At 45.7% G+C, this 24,320-nt stretch overlaps 1 protein-coding gene across 6 annotated transcripts in view; it reads left to right on the forward strand.

Moving 5' to 3' along the window:
• The window catches only part of LOC129834830 (C-myc promoter-binding protein-like), a 168,464-nt gene that overhangs the window by 71,411 nt on the left and 72,733 nt on the right, over positions 1-24,320 (forward strand). For 3 of the 6 annotated variants that reach the window (XM_055900135.1, XM_055900131.1, XM_055900133.1), the window contains exons 13-14: positions 7,554-7,699; positions 13,381-13,407. In XM_055900135.1, the coding sequence (XP_055756110.1) occupies positions 7,554-7,699; positions 13,381-13,407 (173 nt within the window). The remainder of the gene's footprint in view (positions 1-7,553; positions 7,700-13,380; positions 13,408-24,320) is intronic. The other 3 variants (XM_055900130.1, XM_055900134.1, XM_055900132.1) reach the window with 1 other exon arrangement.

Below are 24,320 nucleotides of genomic sequence, written 5' to 3' on the forward strand. Positions count from 1 at the left end.
TGTGTGTGTCAGTCTCTGTGTGTGTGTGTCAGTCTCTGTGTGTGTGTCAGTCTCTGTGTGTGTGTCAGTCTCTGTGTGTGTGTGTCAGTCTCTGTGTGTGTGAGTCTGTGTGTGTGTGTGAGTCTGTGTGTGTGTGTGTGTGTGTGAGTCTGTGTGTGTGTGTGTGTGAGTCTGTGTGTGTGTGTGTGAGTCTGTGTGTGTATGTGTGAGTCTCTGTGCGTGTGTGAGTCTGTGTGTGTGTGAGTCTGTGCTCCAGAGTCTGGACTGGGGCCAGTTAACTTTTACTTGGTACTCATCCCTGATCCGGGAGCACCCTCATCAGTAAAAAAGCTGACTAGCATAGCGCCACAAGTAAATACTAGCATCTAAATATCATCAAATCACAAGTCCAAGACACCAGATGAAAGATACACATCTTGTGAATCCAGCCATATTTTCAGATTTTTAAAATGTTTTACAGGGAAGACACAATATGTATTTCTATTAGCTAACCACGATAGCAAAAGACTCCCACCATTTTTTTACTGCATAGGTAGCTATCACAAATTCGACCAAATAAAGATATAAATAGTCACTAACCAAGAAACAACTTCATCAGATGACAGTCTGATAATATATTTATTGTATAGCATATGTTTTGTTCGAAAAATTTGCATATTTCAGGTATAAATCATAGTTTTACATTGCAGCCACCATCACAAAATCTCACCAAAGCAGCTAGAATAACTACAGAGACCAACGTGAATTACCTACTCATCATAAAACATTTATGAAAAATACACAGCGTACAGCAAATGAAAGACAAACATCTTGTGAATCCAGCCAATATTTCAGATTTTTTAAGTGTTTTACAGCGAAAACACAATATAGCATTATATTAGCTTACTACAATAGCCAATCACACAGCAGCATTGATTCATGCACGTTAGCGATAGCGAATAAACCAGCAAAAGATATTATATTTTTCACTAACCTTCTCAAAACTTCATCAGATGACAGTCCTATAACATCATATTACACGATACATATATGGTTTGTTCGAAAATGTGCATATTTAGCGGCACAAATCGTGGTTATACAATGAGAATAGTAGCCAAACTGCAAACAAAATGTCGGGAGAAATCTTGGGAGAGGCACCTAATCTAATCAATAACTGTATATCTCTCTGGTCACCCCCAAAACCAATTCTTCCTTTGGCCGCCTCTCCTTCCAGTTCTCTGCTGCCAATGACTGGAACGAACTACAAAAATCTCTGAAACTGGAAACACTTATCTCCCTCACTAGCTTTAAGCACCAGCTGCCAGAGCAGCTCATAGATTACTGCACCTGTACATAGCCCATCTATAATTTAAACCAAACATCTACCTCTTTACCTACTGTATTTATTTATTTATTTATTTTGCTCCTTTGCACCGCATTATTTCTATCTCTACTTTTTCTATCTCTACTATCTCTACTTTTTTTTTTTTTTTACTTGCTATATTGTATTTACTTCGCCACCATGGCCTTTTTATATTTTTATTTATTTATATATATATTTTGTTTGCCTTCACCTCCCTTATCTCACCTCACTTGCTCATATTGTATATAGACTTATTTTTCACTGTATTATTGACTGTATGTTTGTTTTACTCCATGTGTAACTATGTGTTGTTGTATGTGTCGAACTGCTTTGCTTTATCTTGGCCAGGTCACAATTGTAAATGAGAACGTGTTCTCAATTTGCCTACCTGGTTAAATAAAGGTGAAATAAAAAAAATTAAAAATAAACTAATCATAAACTTGACTAAAAAATACAGGTTGGACAGCAAATGAAAGATACATTAGTTCTTAATGCAACCGCTGTGTTAGATTTTTTTTTTATTAACGTTACTACGACATACAGCGTGCGTTAAAGCGAGACCGCACCGAAATTAATGGCGGAATAATAGTTTAACATTTTTCAACAGAAATACGAATTAACATCATAAATAGTTCTTACTATTTGATGAGCTTCCATCAGAATCTTGTGCAAGTTGTCCTTTGTCCAGAATAATCGTTGCTCGGTTGTAGATTGTCGTCTTCAACTTTGGAATTAGCAGCAAACATTAGCCATGTGGCGAAGACGTGTCCAACTCACCATAACGCAGCACAAATAAAATACCGAAAATCGCAATATACTGATATTTTTTTTATTTTATTTTTTTATATAAACTGATATAACTTGGTTTAAAATAACTACATTATGATGTTTTTAACACCTATATCAAATAAAATCAGAGCCGGATATGTCTAACGCCTATAACGAGAGCTTTTCAGAATGCAATCCTGAGGTCTGTCTTGCGCCATGACGAACGTTGAAAAGACTGCACACCCGGTTCAAAGAGCTTTTGTACGGCCTCAGATCTACCTAGACACCCCATTCCAATTCTCACTGCTTACTGACATCTAGGGGAAGGCGTATGCAGTGCATGTCGACCCATAGATTACATGCAAATTAATAAACTGACCCTGGAACAGAGTGCCCGATTTCAGATTTCTCACTTCCTGACAGGAAGTTTGCTGCAAAATGAGTTCTGTTTTACTCACAGATATAATTCAAAGGGTTTTAGAAACTAGAGAGTGTTTTCTATCCAATAGTAATAATAATATGCATATTGTACGAGCAAGAATTGAGTACGAGGCAGTTTAATTTGGGAACGTTTTTTTACAAAGTCGAAATGGCGCCCCCCTATTGAGAAAAGGTTTAAAATAACTACATTATGAAAAATAACTAAAGCTGGCTAATACCACACCTGATAGAGTTGAGTCTGGACTGGGGCCCGTTGAAGCTGGCTAATACCACACCTGATAGAGTTGAGTCTGGACTGAGGCCCGTTGAAGCTGGCTAATACCACACCTGATAGAGTTGAGTCTGGACTGGGGCCCGTTGAAGCTGGCTAATACCACACCTGATAGAGTTGAGTCTGGACTGAGGCCCGTTGAAGCTGGCTAATACCACACCTGATAGAGTTGAGTCTGGACTGGGGCCCGTTGAAGCTGGCTAATACCACACCTGATAGAGTTGAGTCTGGACTGGGGCCCGTTGAAGCTGGCTAATACCACACCTGATAGAGTTGAGTCTGGACTGGGATGGGGCTCTCATCTCCTGTGGGTAACTAGTCAGACGGTCCTTTATTGTTAAAGACTGATAGCCGTAGCCAAGGGCTTCATCCCAAATGGCACCCTATCCCCTATTTAGTGCATTACTTTTGACCAGGACCCGTAGCCAAGGATGGGATGGGGCTCTCATCCCGTAGCCAAGGAGAGAAGCCAAGGACTAGGACAGGGTTTGTCCTTGGCTACGGGTCCTGGTCAAAAGTAATGCACTAAATAGCTGTCCATTAGTATTACTGTAGGGACCCACAACAACACAAAGCTTGGCCTCCATGACTGCAGTGTGAGCCAATGACCAACCATCCTCCTCACTCCCCCTGGCCCTGTCTGTCCCGCAGGTCAGCTGTCAGATCAGCTGTTAGTCAGGTCAGCTGTTAGTCAGATCAGTTGTCAGTCAGGGCAGCTGTCAGTCAGATCAGCTGTTAGTCAGGTCAGCTGTTAGTCAGGTCAGCTGTTAGTCAGGTCAGCTGCTAGTCAGGTCAGCTGCTAGTCAGGTCAGCTGTTAGTCAGCTGTTAGTCAGCTGTTAGTCAGGTCAGCTGTTAGTCAGGTCAGCTGTTAGTCAGGTCAGCTGTTAGTCAGGTCAGCTGTTAGTCAGGTCAGCTGCTAGTCAGGTCAGCTGCTAGTCAGGTCAGCTGTTAGTCAGCTGTTAGTCAGCTGTTAGTCAGGTCAGCTGTTAGTCAGGTCAGCTGTTAGTCAGGTCAGTTGTTAGTCAGGTCAGCTGTTAGTCAGGTCAGCTGTTAGTCGGGTCAGCTGTTAGTCGGGTCAGCTGTTAGTCAGGTCAGCTGTTAGTCAGGTCAGCTGTTAGTCAGGTCAGCTGTTAGTCAGATCAGCTGTTAGTCAGATCAGCTGTTAGTCAGGTCAGTTGTTAGTCAGCTGTTAGTCAGGGCAGCTGTTAGTCAGCTGTTAGTCAGGGCAGCTGTTAGTCAGGTCAGCTGTTAGTCAGGTCAGCTGTTAGTCAGGTCAGCTGTTAGTCAGGTCAGCTGTTAGTCAGATCAGCTGTTAGTCAGGTCAGTTGTTAGTCAGCTGTTAGTCAGGTCAGCTGTTAGTCAGGTCAGCTGTTAGTCAGGGCAGCTGTTAGTCAGATCAGTTGTCAGTCAGGGCAGCTGTCAGTCAGATCAGCTGTTAGTCAGGTCAGCTGTTAGTCAGGTCAGCTGTTAGTCAGGTCAGCTGCTAGTCAGGTCAGCTGCTAGTCAGGTCAGCTGTTAGTCAGCTGTTAGTCAGCTGTTAGTCAGGTCAGCTGTTAGTCAGGTCAGCTGTTAGTCAGGTCAGCTGTTAGTCAGGTCAGCTGTTAGTCAGGTCAGCTGCTAGTCAGGTCAGCTGCTAGTCAGGTCAGCTGTTAGTCAGCTGTTAGTCAGCTGTTAGTCAGGTCAGCTGTTAGTCAGGTCAGCTGTTAGTCAGGTCAGTTGTTAGTCAGGTCAGCTGTTAGTCAGGTCAGCTGTTAGTCGGGTCAGCTGTTAGTCGGGTCAGCTGTTAGTCAGGTCAGCTGTTAGTCAGGTCAGCTGTTAGTCAGGTCAGCTGTTAGTCAGATCAGCTGTTAGTCAGATCAGCTGTTAGTCAGGTCAGTTGTTAGTCAGCTGTTAGTCAGGGCAGCTGTTAGTCAGCTGTTAGTCAGGGCAGCTGTTAGTCAGGTCAGCTGTTAGTCAGGTCAGCTGTTAGTCAGGTCAGCTGTTAGTCAGGTCAGCTGTTAGTCAGATCAGCTGTTAGTCAGGTCAGTTGTTAGTCAGCTGTTAGTCAGGTCAGCTGTTAGTCAGGTCAACTGTTAGTCAGGGCAGCTGTTAGTCAGGTCAGCTGTTAGTCAGGTCAGCTGTTAGTCAGGTCAGCTGTTAGTCAGATCAGCTGTTAGTCAGGTCAGCTGTTAGTCAGGTCAGCTGCTAGTCAGGTCAGTTGTTAGTCAGGTCAGCTGTTAGTCAGGTCAGCTGTTAGTCAGGTCAGCTGCTAGTCAGCTGTTAGTCAGGTCAGCTGTTAGTCAGGGCAGCTGTTAGTCAGGTCAGCTGTTAGTCAGCTGTTAGTCAGGTCAGTTGTTAGTCAGGTCAGTTGTTAGTCAGGTCAGTTGTTAGTCAGGTCAGTTGTTAGTCAGGTCAGCTGTTGGTCAGCTGTTAGTCAGGTCAGCTGTTAGTCAGGTCAGCTGTTGGTCAGCTGTTAGTCAGGTCAGCTGTTAGTCAGGTCAGCTGCTAGTCAGGTCAGTTGTTAGTCAGGTCAGTTGTTAGTCAGGTCAGCTGTTGGTCAGCTGTTAGTCAGGTCAGCTGTTAGTCAGGTCAGTTGTTAGTCAGGTCAGCTGTTGGTCAGCTGCTAGTCAGGTCAGCTGTTAGTCAGGTCAGTTGTTAGTCAGGTCAGCTGCTAGTCAGGTCAGCTGTTAGTCAGGTCAGCTGCTAGTCAGGTCAGCTGTTAGTCAGGTCAGCTGTTAGTCAGGTCAGCTGTTAGTCAGGTCAGCTGTTAGTCAGGTCAGCTGCTAGTCAGGTCAGCTGTTAGTCAGGTCAGCTGCTAGTCAGGTCAGTTGTTAGTCAGGTCAGCTGTTAGTCAGGTCAGCTGTTAGTCAGGTCAGCTGCTAGTCAGCTGTTAGTCAGGTCAGCTGTTAGTCAGGGCAGCTGTTAGTCAGGGCAGCTGTTAGTCAGGTCAGTTGTTAGTCAGGTCAGTTGTTAGTCAGGTCAGTTGTTAGTCAGGTCAGCTGCTAGTCAGGTCAGCTGTTAGTCAGGTCAGTTGTTAGTCGGGTCAGCTGTTAGTCAGGTCAGCTGTTAGTCAGGTCAGCTGTTGGTCAGCTGTTAGTCAGGTCAGCTGTTAGTCAGGTCAGCTGCTAGTCAGGTCAGTTGTTAGTCAGGTCAGTTGTTAGTCAGGTCAGCTGTTGGTCAGCTGTTAGTCAGGTCAGCTGTTAGTCAGGTCAGTTGTTAGTCAGGTCAGCTGTTGGTCAGCTGCTAGTCAGGTCAGCTGTTAGTCAGGTCAGTTGTTAGTCAGGTCAGCTGCTAGTCAGGTCAGCTGTTAGTCAGGTCAGCTGCTAGTCAGGTCAGCTGTTAGTCAGGTCAGCTGTTAGTCAGGTCAGCTGCTAGTCAGGTCAGCTGCTAGTCAGGTCAGCTGCTAGTCAGGTCAGCTGTTAGTCAGGTCAGCTGTTAGTCAGGTCAGCTGTTAGTTAGGTCAGCTGTTAGTCAGGTCAGCTGTTAGTCAGGTCAGCTGTTAGTCAGGTCAGTTGTTAGTCAGGTCAGCTGTTAGTCAGGTCAGCTGCTAGTCAGGTCAGCTGTTAGTCAGGTCAGCTGTTAGACAGGTCAGCTGTTAGTCAGGTCAGCTGTTAGTCAGGTCAGCTGTTAGTCAGGTCAGCTGTTAGTCAGGTCAGCTGTTAGTCAGATCAGCTGTTAGTCAGGTCAGTTGTTAGTCAGGGCAGCTGCTAGTCAGGTCAGCTGTTAGTCAGCTGTTAGTCAGGTCAGCTGTTAGTCAGTTGTTAGTCAGGTCAGCTGTTAGTCAGTTCAGTTGTTAGTCAGGTCAGCTGTTAGTCAGGTCAGCTGTTAGTCAGGTCAGCTGTTAGTCAGGTCAGCTGTTAGTCAGGTCAGCTGTTAGTCAGGTCAGCTGTTAGTCAGGTCAGCTGGGTTTAACACTTAAGGAAGTCACTTCCCTGTTTTGCACCTTAGATTGGCCATGTGTTATATTACCTGCACGACTGTGCCTAGCTCAGGTACATCCGTCGTTATTGTAAAAGAGAATGTGTTCTCAAAGACTTACCTGGTTAAATCAAGACTTACCTAGTTAAATAAAGACTTACCTGGTTAAATCAAGACTTACCTGGTTAAATCAAGACTTACCTAGTTAAAATAAAGACTTACCTGGTTAAATAAAGACTTACCTAGTTAAAATAAAGACTTACCTAGTTAAATAAAGACTTACCTGGTTAAATAAAGACTTACCTGGTTAAATACAGACTTACCTGGTTAATTAAAGGCTCACCTGGTTAAATAAGGACTCACCTGGTTAAATCAAGACTTACCTAGTTAAAATAAAGACTTACCTGGTTAAATCAAGACTTACCTAGTTAAAATAAAGACTTACCTGGTTAAATCAAGACTTACCTAGTTAAAATAAAGACTTACCTGGTTAAATCAAGACTTACCTAGTTAAATAAAGACTTACCTGGTTAAATAAAGACTTACCTAGTTAAATACAGACTTACCTGGTTAATTAAAGGCTCACCTGGTTAAATAAGGACTCACCTGGTTAAATAAAGGTTCAAATAAATAATAATAAAGCATTGTGCTTCATGGTCAAGGTTCCAAGACCCTAAACCTATTTTACCAGATATACCTAGCAGTGAACCACAAATGTTCCGTTTCTCCCTCCCCAACCGTCCTCTTCAGGAACCCTGAAGAGCAGAGACCGGTCCCACCAGAAGTTCTACTGTATCTTTTTAGCTTTCTCATATGGTTGTAATGTTCTGTAGGGTTCCTGAAGAGCAGAGACCGGTCCCACCAGAAGTTCTACTCCCTGATGACCAAGACTCAGATGTTCATCAGATTCATAGAGGAGTGCTCCTTCGTCTCAGACAAAGACGCCAGCTTGGCCTTCTTCGATGACTGTGTGGACAAGGTACAGCTTGGTTATTAATACTATCATCCTAGTCCTATATAGACCTGTCCTCTGAAATGTATCTCCCTGTCTAGTAGCTATGCTATCCTCTATCAGTGTTCTTCTCCCTGTCTAGTAACTATGCTATTCTCTATCAGTGTTCTTCTCCCTGTCTAGTAACTATGCTATCCTCTATCAGTGTTCTTCTCCCTGTCTAGTAGCTATGCTATCCTCTATCAGTGTTCTTCTCCCTGTCTAGTAGCTATGCTATCCTCTATCAGTGTTCTTCTCCCTGTCTAGTAGCTATGCTATCCTCTATCAGTGTTCTTCTCCCCGTGTCTCCCTGTCTAGTAACTATGCTATCCTCTATCAGTGTTCTCCTCCCTGTCTAGTAACTATGCTATCCTCTATCAGTGTTCTCCTCCCTGTCTAGTAACTATGCTATCCTCTATCAGTGTTCTTCTCCCTGTCTAGTAACTATGCTATCCTCTATCAGTGTGTTGTCCTCCCTGTCTAGTAGCTATGCTATCCTCTATCAGTGTTCTTCTCCCTGTCTAGTAGCTATGCTATCCTCTATCAGTGTTCTTCTCCCTGTCTAGTAGCTATGCTATCCTCTATCAGTGTTCTTCTCCCTGTCTAGTAACTATGCTATCCTCTATCAGTGTTCTTCTCCCTGTCTAGTAACTATGCTATCCTCTATCAGTGTTCTTCTCCCTGTCTAGTAACTATGCTATCCTCTATCAGTGTTCTTCTCCCTGTCTAGTAACTATGCTATCCTCTATCAGTGTTCTTCTCCCCGTGTCTCCCTGTCTAGTAACTATGCTATCCTCTATCAGTGTTCTTCTCCCTGTGTCTCCCTGTCTAGTAACTATGCTATCCTCTATCAGTGTTCTTCTCCCTGTCTAGTAGCTATGCTATCCTCTATCAGTGTTCTTCTCCCTGTCTAGTAACTATGCTATCCTCTATCAGTGTTCTTCTCCCTGTCTAGTAACTATGCTATCCTCTATCAGTGTTCTTCTCCCTGTCTAGTAGCTATGCTATCCTCTATCAGTGTTCTTCTCCCTGTCTAGTAACTATGCTATCCTCTATCAGTGTTCTTCTCCCTGTCTAGTAACTATGCTATCCTCTATCAGTGTTCTTCTCCCTGTCTAGTAACTATGCTATCCTCTATCAGTGTTCTTCTCCCTGTCTAGTAGCTATGCTATCCTCTATCAGTGTTCTTCTCCCTGTCTAGTAGCTATGCTATCCTCTATCAGTGTTCTTCTCCCTGTCTAGTAGCTATGCTATCCTCTATCAGTGTTCTTCTCCCCGTGTCTCCCTGTCTAGTAACTATGCTATCCTCTATCAGTGTTCTCCTCCCTGTCTAGTAACTATGCTATCCTCTATCAGTGTTCTCCTCCCTGTCTAGTAACTATGCTATCCTCTATCAGTGTTCTTCTCCCTGTCTAGTAGCTATGCTATCCTCTATCAGTGTTCTTCTCCCTGTCTAGTAGCTATGCTATCCTCTATCAGTGTTCTTCTCCCTGTCTAGTAGCTATGCTATCCTCTATCAGTGTTCTTCTCCCCGTGTCTCCCTGTCTAGTAACTATGCTATCCTCTATCAGTGTTCTTCTCCCCGTGTCTCCCTGTCTAGTAACTATGCTATCCTCTATCAGTGTTCTTCTCCCTGTCTAGTAACTATGCTATCCTCTATCAGTGTTCTTCTCCCTGTCTAGTAACTATGCTATCCTCTATCAGTGTGTTTTTCCCTGTCTAGTAGCTATGCTTGCTATCCTCTACCTTTACTTTCCCTCTATCTCCCATTCATTTCCCCTTTACTCTGTAAAGGGCTGATGTAGGTGCAGCCAAAGCAGTAACACAGCAGATTTTTACTAATTAAGTCTTTATTGAAGACCGTGGGTGTTTCTCAATAAGCATACTACCGTGCTCCCCTGAGTCACTGGGTGTTTCTCAATAAGCATACTACCGTGCTCCCCTGAGTCACTGGGTGTTTCTCAATATGCATACTACCGTGCTCTCCTGAGTCACTGGGTGTTTCTCAATATGCCACTACCGTGCTCTCCTGAGTCACTGGGTGTTTCTCAATATGCATACTACCGTGCTCCCCTGAGTCACTGGGTGTTTCTCAATATGCATACTACTGTGCTCTCCTGAGTCACTGGGTGTTTCTCAATATGCATACTACCGTGCTCTCCTGAGTCACTGGGTGTTTCTCAATATGCATACTACCGTGCTCTCCTGAGTCACTGGGTGTTTCTCAATATGCATACTACCGTGCTCTCCTGAGTCACTGGGTGTTTCTCAATATGCACCCTACCGTGTTCTCCTGAGTCACTGGGTGTTTCTCAATATGCATACTACTGTGCTCCCCTGGGTGTTTCTCAATATGAATACTACCGTGCCCCTCTGAGTCACTGGGTGTTTCTCAATATGCATACTACCGTGTTTTCCTGAGTCACTGGGTGTTTCTCAATAAGCGTACTACCGTGCTCCCCTGAGTCACTGGGTGTTTCTCAATATGCACACTACCGTGCTCCCCTGGGTCACTGGGTGTTTCTCAATATGCATACTACCGTGCTCCCCTGAGTCACTGGGTGTTTCTCAATATGCATACTACCGTGCTCTCCTGAGTCACTGGGTGTTTCTCAATATGCCACTACCGTGCTCCCCTGAGTCACTGGGTGTTTCTCAATATGCATACTATCGTGCTGCACAGAATGAACTGTCATGTCATTATATGTTGGGACAGCCTGTGGGACCTAACATTTTGTGAAATATAAAGACAATGTAATATTATTGTCATGTACACTGAACAAAAATATAAACGCAACAATTTCAAAGATTTTACTGAGTTACAGGTCATATAAGGAAATCGGTCAGCATCATCAGTACTGACTTACCACTCATTAATGTAGTAAATAAGTAGTGAAACACGTGTTATTGAGTAGATCTTGTAAGATGGTGATGAATAGTAAGTTAGGTTATGGTGATCTACTGCCATCTGGTGGCGACTAGAAACAATTGCATAATAGGAACTGTTGCAAATTGACGGTCCTTAAAAATATATATTAGTGCTTGTAAAAAGTATTTGAAAGTCCTTGGCTTTGACTTGCCACTGTCTGTACGAACCCTGCGTTTCGTGTACATTGATATTCCAACCCTCCCGTGCTCCAATTTGCTTACTCGGAGCACGGTAGTATGCATTTTGAGAAACACCCTGTGATGAATTTAATTAGTTGTGTTACTGCTTGGCTGGAGCCAAAGCCTGCACCCGCACTGACCCATTGTGGATAAGATTGCCCACCCCTGATTAACATCCAGATAGTTTTCTTCTTGTAGCGTCTCCTAGTCCAATCAGCCCTTTAACCATGGTACTGTCTGGTTATTTCCTATAACCATGGTACTGTCTGGTTATTTCCTTTAACCATGGTACTGTCTGGTTATTTCCTTTAACATTAGTACTGTCTGGTTATTTCCTTTAACCGTGGTACTGTCTGGTTATTTCCCTTAACCATGATACTGTCTGGTTATTTCCTTTAACCACGGTACTGTCTGGTTATTTCCCTTAACCATGATACTGTCTGGTTATTTCCTTTAACATTAGTACTGTCTGGTTATTTCCTTTAACATTAGTACTGTCTGGTTATTTCCTTTAACCACGGTACTGTCTGGTTATTTCCTTTAACATTAGTACTGTCTGGTTATTTCCCTTAACCATGATACTGTCTGGTTATTTCCTTTAACCCTGATCCTGTCTGGTTATTTCCTTTAACATTAGTACTGTCTGGTTATTTCCTATAACCATGATACTGTCTGGTTATTTCCTATAACCATGATACTGTCTGGTTATTTCCTATAACCATGATACTGTCTGGTTATTTCCTTTAACCATGGTACTGTCTGGTTATTTCCTATAACCATGGTACTGTCTGGTTATTTCCTTTAACCATGGTCTGTCTGGTTATTTCCTTTAACATTAGTACTGTCTGGTTATTTCCTTTAACCATGATACTGTCTGGTTATTTCCTTTAACCATGGTCTGTCTGGTTATTTCCTTTAACCGTGGTACTGTCTGGTTATTTCCTTTAACCACGGTAATGTCTGGTTATTTCCTTTAACCATGATACTGTCTGGTTATTTCCTTTAACCATGGTACTGTCTGGTTATTTCCTATAACCATGGTACTGTCTGGTTATTTCCTTTAACCATGATACTGTCTGGTTATTTCCTTTAACCATGGTACTGTCTGGTTATTTCCTATAACCATGGTACTGTCTGGTTATTTCCTTTAACCATGGTACTGTCTGGTTATTTCCTTTAACATTAGTACTGTCTGGTTATTTCCTTTAACCATGGTACTGTCTGGTTATTTCCCTTAACCATGATACTGTCTGGTTATTTCCTTTAACATTAGTACTGTCTGGTTATTTCCTTTAACATTAGTACTGTCTGGTTATTTCCTTTAACCATGGTCTGTCTGGTTATTTCCTTTAACCATGGTACTGTCTGGTTATTTCCTTTAACATTAGTACTGTCTGGTTATTTCCCTTAACCATGATACTGTCTGGTTATTTCCTTTAACCATGATCCTGTCTGGTTATTTCCTTTAACATTAGTACTGTCTGGTTATTTCCTATAACCATGGTACTGTCTGGTTATTTCCTTTAACCATGATCCTGTCTGGTTATTTCCTTTAACATTAGTACTGTCTGGTTATTTCCTATAACCATGATACTGTCTGGTTATTTCCTATAACCATGATACTGTCTGGTTATTTCCTTTAACCATGGTACTGTCTGGTTATTTCCTATAACCATGGTACTGTCTGGTTATTTCCTTTAACCATGGTCTGTCTGGTTATTTCCTTTAACATTAGTACTGTCTGGTTATTTCCTTTAACCATGATACTGTCTGGTTATTTCCTTTAACCATGGTCTGTCTGGTTATTTCCTTTAACCGTGGTACTGTCTGGTTATTTCCTTTAACCACGGTAATGTCTGGTTATTTCCTTTAACCATGATACTGTCTGGTTATTTCCTTTAACCATGGTACTGTCTGGTTATTTCCTATAACCATGGTACTGTCTGGTTATTTCCTTTAACCATGATACTGTCTGGTTATTTCCTTTAACCATGGTCTGTCTGGTTATTTCCTTTAACCATGATACTGTCTGGTTATTTCCTTTAACCATGATACTGTCTGGTTATTTCCTTTAACCGTGGTACTGTCTGGTTATTTCCTATAACCATGGTACTGTCTGGTTATTTCCTTTAACCATGATACTGTCTGGTTATTTCCTATAACCATGATACTGTCTGGTTATTTCCTTTAACCGTGGTACTGTCTGGTTATTTCCTTTAACCATGGTACTGTCTGGGTATTTCCTTTAACCTTAGTTCTGTCTGGTTATTTCCTTTAACCATGGTCTGTCTGGTTATTTCCTTTAACCAATGGTACTGTCTGGTTATTTCCTTTAACCAATGGTACTGTCTGGTTATTTCCTTTAACCAATGGGACTGTCTGGTTATTTCCTTTAACCATGGTACTGTCTGGTTATTTCCTTTAACCTTGATACTGTCTGGTTATTTCCCATCAGCCCTGCTCTCCTCAACCTGTCTCTAACTCAACATGCTCTTCTCTTCTCTTGTCTTGTCTTCTCTCCTCTTGTTCCCCCTCTCCTCTCTGCCTCTCTGTGCATGCAGCTCTACAGCACAGACAAAGGAGGCAAGGTGAGTGTGACTGTGTCCACCCTCACGCTCTACCACTATACCACTCTACCACCCTGACATCGTACCACTCTACCACCCTGACACTCTACCACCCTGACACTCTACCACTCTACCACCCTGACACTCTACCACTCTACCACCCTGACACTCTACCACTCTACCACCCTGACACTCTGACACTATACCACCCTGACACTCTACCAATCTACCACTCTACCACTATACCACCCTGACACTCTACCACCCTGACACTATACCACTCTACCACCCTGACACTATACCACTCTACCACCCTGACACTATACCACTCTACCACCCTGACACTCTACCACTCTGACACTATACCACTCTACCACCCTGACACTCTACCACCCTGACACTCTACCACTCTACCACTATACCACTCTACCACCCTGACACTCTACCACTATACCACCCTGACACTATACCACTCTGACACTATACCACCCTGACACTCTACCACTCTACCACCCTGACACTCTACCACCCTGACACTCTACCACCCTGACACTCTACCACTCTGACACTCTACCACTCTGACACTCTACCACTCTGACACTCTACCACCCTGACACTCTACCACTCTACCACCCTGACACTCTACCACTCTACCACCCTGACACTATACCACTCTACCACCCTGACACTCTACCACTCTACCACCCTGACACTATACCACTCTACCACCCTGACACTCTACCACTCTACCACCCTGACACTCTACCACCCTGACACTCTACCACTCTACCACCCTGACACTCTACCACTCTACCACCCTGACACTATACCACTCTATCACTCTACCACCCTGACACTCTACCACTCTACCACCCTGACACTATACCACTCTACCACCCTGACACTCTACCACTATACCACTCTGACACTCTACCACTATACCACCCTGACACTCTACCACTCTACCACCCTGACACTATACCACCCTGACACTCTACCACCCTGACACTCTACCACTCTACCACTCTGACACTCTACCACTATACCACCCTGACACTCTACCACTCTACCACCCTGACACTCTACCACCCTGACACTCTACCACCCTGACACTCTACCACCCTGACACTCTACCACTCTACCACCCTGACACTCTACCACTCTACCACCCTGACACTCTACCACCCTGACACTATACCACTCTACCACCCTGACACTCTACCACCCTGACACTATACCACCCTGACACTCTGACACTATACCACCCTGACACTCTACCACTCTACCACCCTGACACTATACCACCCTGACACTATACCACCCTGACACTCTACCACTATACCACTCTACCACTCTACCACCCTGACACTATACCACCCTGACACTCTACCACTCTACCACCCTGACACTCTACCACTATACCACCCTGACACTCTACCACTCTACCACCCTGACACTCTACCACTCTACCACCCTGACACTCTACCACTCTACCACCCTGACACTCTGACACTATACCACCCTGACACTCTACCAATCTACCACTCTACCACTATACCACCCTGACACTCTACCACCCTGACACTATACCACTCTACCACCCTGACACTATACCACTCTACCACCCTGACACTATACCACTCTACCACCCTGACACTCTACCACTCTGACACTATACCACTCTACCACCCTGACACTCTACCACCCTGACACTCTACCACTCTACCACTATACCACTCTACCACCCTGACACTCTACCACTATACCACCCTGACACTATACCACTCTGACACTATACCACCCTGACACTCTACCACTCTACCACCCTGACACTCTACCACCCTGACACTCTACCACCCTGACACTCTACCACTCTGACACTCTACCACTCTGACACTCTACCACTCTGACACTCTACCACCCTGACACTCTACCACTCTACCACCCTGACACTCTACCACTCTACCACCCTGACACTATACCACTCTACCACCCTGACACTCTACCACTCTACCACCCTGACACTATACCACTCTACCACCCTGACACTCTACCACTCTACCACCCTGACACTCTACCACCCTGACACTCTACCACCCTGACACTCTACCACTCTACCACCCTGACACTCTACCACTCTACCACCCTGACACTATACCACTCTATCACTCTACCACCCTGACACTCTACCACTCTACCACCCTGACACTATATCACTCTACCACCCTGACACTCTACCACTATACCACTCTGACACTCTACCACTATACCACCCTGACACTCTACCACTCTACCACCCTGACACTATACCACCCTGACACTCTACCACCCTGACACTCTACCACTCTACCACTCTGACACTCTACCACTATACCACCCTGACACTCTACCACTCTACCACCCTGACACTCTACCACCCTGACACTCTACCACCCTGACACTCTACCACCCTGACACTCTACCACTCTACCACCCTGACACTCTACCACTCTACCACCCTGACACTCTACCACCCTGACACTATACCACTCTACCACCCTGACACTCTACCACCCTGACACTATACCACCCTGACACTCTGACACTATACCACCCTGACACTCTACCACTCTACCACCCTGACACTATACCACCCTGACACTATACCACCCTGACACTCTACCACTATACCACTCTACCACTCTACCACCCTGACACTATACCACCCTGACACTCTACCACTCTACCACCCTGACACTCTACCACTATACCACCCTGACACTCTACCACTCTACCACCCTGACACTCTACCACTCTACCACCCTGACACTCTACCACTCTACCACCCTGACACTATACCACCCTGACACTCTACCACCCTGACACTATACCACCCTGACACTATACCACCCTGACACTCTACCACTATACCACTCTACCACTATACCACTCTACCACCCTGACACTATACCACCCTGACACTCTACCACCCTGACACTATACCACCCTGACACTATACCACCCTGACACTCTACCACTATACCACTCTACCACTCTACCACCCTGACACTATACCACCCTGACACTCTACCACCCTGACACTCTACCACTATACCACCCTGACACTCTACCACTCTACCACCCTGACACTCTACCACTCTACCACCCTGACACTCTACCACTCTACCACCCTGACACTCTACCACCCTGACACTCTACCACCCTGACACTCTACCACCCTGACACTCTACCACCCTGACACTATACCACCCTGACACTCTACCACTCTACCACCCTGACACTCTACCACTCTACCACCCTGACACTCTACCACTCTACCACCCTGACACTATACCACTCTACCACCCTGACACTATACCACCCTGACACTCTACCACCCTGACACTCTACCACCCTGACACTATACCACCCTGACACTATACCACCCTGACACTCTACCACTATACCACTCTACCACTCTACCACCCTGACACTCTACCACCCTGACACTCTACCACTATACCACCCTGACACTCTGACACTCTACCACCCTGACACTCTACCACCCTGACACTATACCACTCTACCACCCTGACACTCTACCACCCTGACACTCTACCACTCTACCACCCTGACACTCTACCACCCTGACACTCTACCACTCTACCACCCTGACACTCTACCACCCTGACACTCTACCACTATACCACCCTGACACTCTACCACCCTGACACTCTACCACTATACCACCCTGACACTCTACCACCCTGACACTCTACCACCCTGACACTATACCACTCTACCACCCTGACACTCTACCACCCTGACACTATACCACTCTACCACCCTGACACTCTACCACTATACCACCCTGACACTCTACCACTCTACCACTATACCACCCTGACACTCTACCACCCTGACAATATACCACCCTGACACTCTACCACTCTACCACCCTGACACTCTACCACTCTACCACCCTGACACTCTACCACCCTGACACTCTACCACTATACCACCCTGACACTCTACCACTATACCACCCTGACACTACCACTATACCACCCTGACACTCTACCACTCTGACACTCTACCACTCTACCACCCTGACACTCTACCACCCTGACACTCTACCACCCTGACACTCTACCACCCTGACACTATACCACCCTGACACTCTACCACTCTACCACCCTGACACTCTACCACCCTGACACAACCGATTTACTATCAACTAAGTTCTGTCCATACTACTGTTGCTTCATTCTACAGGGTATGATAGTGTAAATATATTGCTTCATTCTGTCTCTGTCTCTGTTACCTTCCCTTCTGTAGTAAAACACAGGACAGTCCATCTCTCTGTCTCTGTTACCTTCCCTTCTGTAGTAAAACACAGGACAGTCCACCTCTCTGTCTCTGTTATCTTCCCTTCTGTAGTAAAACACAGGACAGTCCACCTCTCTGTCTCTGTTACCTTCCCTTCTGTAGTAAAACACAGGACAGTCCATCTCTCTGTCTCTGTTACCTTCCCTTCTGTAGTAAGACACAGGACAGTCCACCTCTCTGTCTCTGTTACCTTCCCTTCTGTAGTAAAACACAGGACAGTCCATCTCTCTGTCTCTGTTACCTTCCCTTCTGTAGTAAGACACAGGACAGTCCACCTCTCTGTCTCTGTTATCTTCCCTTCTGTAGTAAGACACAGGACAGTCCACCTCTCTGTCTCTGTTACCTTCTGTAGTAAAACACAGGACAGTCCACCTCTCTGTCTCTGTTACCTTCCCTTCTGTAGTAAAACACAGGACAGTCCACCTCTCTGTCTCTGTTACCTTTCCTTCTGTAGTAAAACACAGGACAGTCTACCTCTCTGTCTCTGTTACCTTCCCTTCTGTAGTAAAACACAGGACAGTCTACCTCTCTGTCTCTGTTACCTTCCCTTCTGTAGTAAAACACAGGACAGTCTACCTCTCTGTCTCTGTTACCTTCCCTTCTGTAGTAAAACACAGGACAGTCCACCTCTCTGTTATCTTCCCTTCTGTAGTAAAACACAGGACAGTCCACCTCTCTGTCTCTGTTACCTTCCCTTCTGTAGTAAAACACAGGACAGTCCACCTCTCTGTCTCTATTACCTTCCCTTCTGTAGTAAAACACAGGACAGTCCACCTCTCTGTCTCTGTTACCTTCCCTTCTGTAGTAAAACACAGGACAGTCCACCTCTCTGTCTCTGTTACCTTCCCTTCTGTAGTAAAACACAGGACAGTCCACCTCTCTGTCTCTGTTACCTTCCCTTCTGTAGTAAAACACAGGACAGTCCACCTCTCTGTCTCTGTTACCTTCCCTTCTGTAGTAAGACACAGGACAGTCCACCTCTCTGTCTCTGTTATCTTCCCTTCTGTAGTAAGACACAGGACAGTCCACCTCTCTGTCTCTGTTACCTTCTGTAGTAAAACACAGGACAGTCCACCTCTCTGTCTCTGTTACCTTCCCTTCTGTAGTAAAACACAGGACAGTCCACCTCTCTGTCTCTGTTACCTTTCCTTCTGTAGTAAAACACAGGACAGTCCACCTCTCTGTCTCTGTTACCTTCCCTTCTGTAGTAAAACACAGGACAGTCCACCTCTCTGTCTCTGTTACCTTTCCTTCTGTAGTAAAACACAGGACAGTCTACCTCTCTGTCTCTGTTACCTTCCCTTCTGTAGTAAAACACAGGACAGTCCACCTCTCTGTCTCTGTTACCTTCTGTAGTAAAACACAGGACAGTCCACCTCTCTGTCTCTGTTACCTTCCCTTCTGTAGTAAAACACAGGACAGTCCACCTCTCTGTCTCTGTTACCTTTCCTTCTGTAGTAAAACACAGGACAGTCTACCTCTCTGTCTCTGTTACCTTCCCTTCTGTAGTAAAACACAGGACAGTCTACCTCTCTGTCTCTGTTACCTTCCCTTCTGTAGTAAAACACAGGACAGTCCACCTCTCTGTTATCTTCCCTTCTGTAGTAAAACACAGGACAGTCCACCTCTCTGTCTCTGTTACCTTCCCTTCTGTAGTAAAACACAGGACAGTCCACCTCTCTGTCTCTATTACCTTCCCTTCTGTAGTAAAACACAGGACAGTCCACCTCTCTGTCTCTGTTACCTTCCCTTCTGTAGTAAAACACAGGACAGTCCACCTCTCTGTCTCTGTTACCTTCCCTTCTGTAGTAAAACACAGGACAGTCCACCTCTCTGTCTCTGTTACCTTCCCTTCTGTAGTAAAACACAGGACAGTCCACCTCTCTGTCTCTGTTACCTTCCCTTCTGTAGTAAAACACAGGACAGTCCACCTCTCTGTCTCTGTTACCTTCCCATCTGTAGTAAAACACAGGACAGTCCACCTCTCTGTTTCTGTTACCTTCCCTTCTGTAGTAAAACACAGGACAGTCCACCTCTCTGTCTCTGTTACCTTCCCTTCTGTAGTAAAACACAGGACAGTCCACCTCTCTGTCTCTGTTACTTTCCCTTCTGTAGTAAAACACAGGACAGTCCACCTCTCTGTCTCTGTTACCTTCCCATCTGTAGTAAGACACAGCGAGTCTCTCTACTCTGCATTCAGTCTTTCATTGTCGATCGTTATATCCAGTTTGCTGCAGCAGCACTTAAGAGCAGCACTGATGTCTGTGGTAGAAAACCCCTACTTCCTTTCTCTAATGATTTCAGCCTTGAATTTTTCATGACTTGAGCTGAGAAGGGCTTTTTAGCGGCTCAGTGATGTGTAAAAGGCCTGATGGTAGAGTTGATGTGGATGTTTACAGTTGATGTGGAGGTTTACAGTTGATGTGGAGGTTTACAGTTGATCTGGAGGTTTACAGTTGATGTGGAGGTTTAGAGTTGATGTGGAGGTTTACAGTTGATGTGGAGGTTTAGAGTTGATGTGGAGGTTTAGAGTTGATGTGGAGGTTTAGAGTTGATGTGGAGGTTTACAGTTGATGTGGAGGTTTACAGTTGATGTGGAGGTTTAGAGTTGATGTGGAGGTTTAGAGTTGATGGGGAGGTTTACAGTTGATGTGGAGGTTTAGAGTTGATGGGGAGGTTTACAGTTGATGTGGAGGTTTACAGTTGATGTGGAGGTTTAGAGTTGATGTGGAGGTTTAGAGTTGATGGGGAGGTTTACAGTTGATGTGGAGGTTTACAGTTGATGTGGAGGTTTACAGTTGATGGGGATGTTTACAGTTGATGTGGAGGTTTAGAGATGATCTGGAGGTTTACAGTTGATGTGGAGGTTTACAGTTGATGTGGAGGTTTACAGTTGATGTGGAGGTTTACAGTTGATGTGGAGGTTTACAGTTGATGTGGAGGTTTACAGTTGATGTGGAGGTTTACAGTTGATGTGGAGGTTTACAGTGGATTTGGAGGTTTACAGTGGATGTGGAGGTTTACAGTGGATGTGGAGGTTTACAGTGGATGTGGAGGTTTGGAGTTGATGTGGAGGTTTACAGTTGATGTGGAGGTTTACAGTTGATGTGGAGGTTTACAGTTGATGTGGAGGTTTACAGTTGATGTGGAGGTTTAGAGTTGATGTGGAGGTTTACAGTTGATGTGGAGGTTTACAGTTGATGTGGAGGTTTACAGTAGACTCCTCTAAAGCGTTTTTTCTTGTCTCTCCCAGGGAGAGGGAGAGTCAGTGTACTGAAACCCTGATCCAATTGTGTGGTCCATTTGCTGTTACTGTGTGGGAGTGTGTGTGTGTGTGTGCACGTGTGTGTGTGTGTGTGTATGTGTGTGTGTGTGTGTTTGTGCGTCTGTGTTTGTGCGTCTGTGTGTGTGAGTGTGTGTGTGTGCGCGTCTGTGTGTGTGCGTCTGTGTGTGTGTGTGTGTGTATGCGCGTCTGTGTGTGTGCGTCTGTGTGTGTGTGTGTGTGTGTATGCGCGTCTGTGTGTGTGTGTGTGTGTGTGTGTATGTGTGTGTGTGTGTGTGTGTGTGTGTGTGTGTGTGTTTGTGCGTCTGTGTTTGTGCGTCTGTGTGTGTGAGTGTGTGTGTGTGCGCGTCTGCGCGTGTGTGTGCGCGTGTGTGTAGTAGACTCAGTGGTTTGTGTTGTCCTGTCAGATCTCTCCCTCTACATCTGATGTAGTGAAACATGACATTCAGTAATCAGTATCTGGAGGGAGGGAGGGGGGAAGGCAGGGAGGGAGGGAGGAGGTAGGGAGGGAGGGAGGGGGGCAGGGAGGGAGGCAGGGAGGGAGGGGGGCAGGGAGGGAGGCAGGGAGGGAGGGGGGCAGGGAGGCAGGCAGGGAGGGAGGGAGGGAGGCAGGGAGGGAGGGGGGCAGGGAGGCAGGCAGGGAGGGAGGCAGGCAGGGGTGGGGAGGGAGGCAGGCGGGTCTTCTCTCCCTACTCCTTAAGTATATCAGGTTAACTCACCAGATGGGCTTATCTCAATGACACCCTCACTGCACTGTGGTGTCCCTGAGAGGATTACACACACACACACACACACACACACACACACACACCCACACACCCACCCTCCCTCCCTCCCTCCCTCCCTCAGCTCCGTGTCCAGATCAGCTGAATGTTCCCGACCAGAAACAGAGAAACACAGCCTCTCTCTGCAGTTCAAGCTTTAGCTTTGGCATTAGTGTCTTTGTTTTGGACTTGTCTACTCCAACAGAGGAAGTGTTTTCTCTGGCAGGTTTTTACATCATCACTGTCTCTTGGCTGTCTGTCTCTCTGGCTAGTGCAGCTCTAGTACAATACTAAACACTGGAACACACTGTACAACCAGACCTTCGGGTTATTTTAAACATCTCATTTCATGCTCAGTGATTGTTTTAGTAATAAAGTGGAAATGGTTTCTAGCAGTGGAGGAAAGATTCCACACTAATGAGACGTTTTATCCAGAAGAAGAAGAAGACCAGACAGACGCTGTGTAAACGAACAATGTTTTAACTGAGTAAACAACGCCTTAACGTCTCCACCTCATCCATCTGCTCCCACACCACATACATCCTCACTCTTCTGCTGACCTTTAACAGCTTGGATTGACCTCTTTCACCACACAGCCCAGGAGGTACTGACCCAGTTAACCCTGACCTTAACCCTTTAACAGCTTGGATTGACCTCTTTCAGCACACAGCCCAGGAGGTACTGACCCAGTTAACCCTGACCTTAACCCTTTAACAGCTTGAATTGACCTCTTTCACCACACAGCCCAGGAGGTACTGACCCAGTTAACCCTGACCTTAACCCTTTAACAGCTTGAATTGACCTCTTTCAGCACACAGCCCAGGAGGTACTGACCCAGTTAACCCTGACCTTAACCCTTTAACAGCTTGAATTGACCTCTTTCACCACACAGCCCAGGAGGTACTGACCCAGTTAACCCTGACCTTAACCCTTTAACAGCTTGAATTGACCTCTTTCAGCACACAGCCCAGGAGGTACTGACCCAGTTAACCCTGACCTTAACCCTTTAACAGCTTGAATTGACCTCTTTCAGCACACAGCCCAGGAGGTACTGACCCAGTTAACCCTGACCTTAACCCTTTAACAGCTTGAATTGACCTCTTTCAGCACACAGCCCAGGAGGTACTGACCCAGTTAACCCTGACCTTAACCCTTTAACAGCTTGAATTGACCTCTTTCACCACACAGCCCAGGAGGTACTGACCCAGTTAACCCTGACCTTAACCCTTTAACAGCTTGAATTGACCTCTTTCAGCACACAGCCCAGGAGGTACTGACCCAGTTAACCCTGACCTTAACCCTTTAACAGCTTGAATTGACCTCTTTCACCACACAGCCCAGGAGGTACTGACCCAGTTAACCCTGACCTTAACCCTTTAACAGCTTGAATTGACCTCTTTCAGCACACAGCCCAGGAGGTACTGACCCAGTTAACCCTGACCTTAACCCTTTAACAGCTTGAATTGACCTCTTTCAGCACACAGCCCAGGAGGTACTGACCCAGTTAACCCTGACCTTAACCCTTTAACAGCTTGAATTGACCTCTTTCAGCACACAGCCCAGGAGGTACTGACCCAGTTAACCCTGACCTTAACCCTTTAACAGCTTGAATTGACCTCTTTCACCACACAGCCCAGGAGGTACTGACCCAGTTAACCCTGACCTTAACCCTTTAACAGCTTGAATTGACCTCTTTCACCACACAGCCCAGGAGGTACTGACCCAGTTAACCCTGACCTTAACCCTTTAACAGCTTGAATTGACCTCTTTCACCACACAGCCCAGGAGGTACTGACCCAGTTAACCCTGACCTTAACCCTTTAACAGCTTGAATTGACCTCTTTCACCACACAGCCCAGGAGGTACTGACCCAGTTAACCCTGACCTTAACCCTTTAACAGCTTGAATTGACCTCTTTCAGCACACAGCCCAGGAGGTACTGACCCAGTTAACCCTGACCTTAACCCTTTAACAGCTTGAATTGACCTCTTTCAGCACACAGCCCAGGAGGTACTGACCCAGTTAACCCTGACCTTAACCCTTTAACAGCTTGAATTGACCTCTTTCAGCACACAGCCCAGGAGGTACTGACCCAGTTAACCCTGACCTTAACCCTTTAACAGCTTGAATTGACCTCTTTCAGCACACAGCCCAGGAGGTACTGACCCAGTTAACCCTGACCTTAACCCTTTAACAGCTTGAATTGACCTCTTTCAGCACACAGCCCAGGAGGTACTGACCCAGTTAACCCTGACCTTAACCCTTTAACAGCTTGAATTGACCTCTTTCAGCACACAGCCCAGGAGGTACTGACCCAGTTAACCCTGACCTTAACCCTTTAACAGCTTGAATTGACCTCTTTCAGCACACAGCCCAGGAGGTACTGACCCAGTTAACCCTGACCTTAACCCTTTAACAGCTTGAATTGACCTCTTTCACCACACAGCCCAGGAGGTACTGACCCAGTTAACCCTGACCTTAACCCTTTAACAGCTTGAATTGACCTCTTTCAGCACACA

The sequence above is a fragment of the Salvelinus fontinalis genome, chromosome 35 (assembly GCF_029448725.1).
Source record: "Salvelinus fontinalis isolate EN_2023a chromosome 35, ASM2944872v1, whole genome shotgun sequence".
NCBI lineage: Eukaryota > Metazoa > Chordata > Actinopteri > Salmoniformes > Salmonidae > Salvelinus > Salvelinus fontinalis.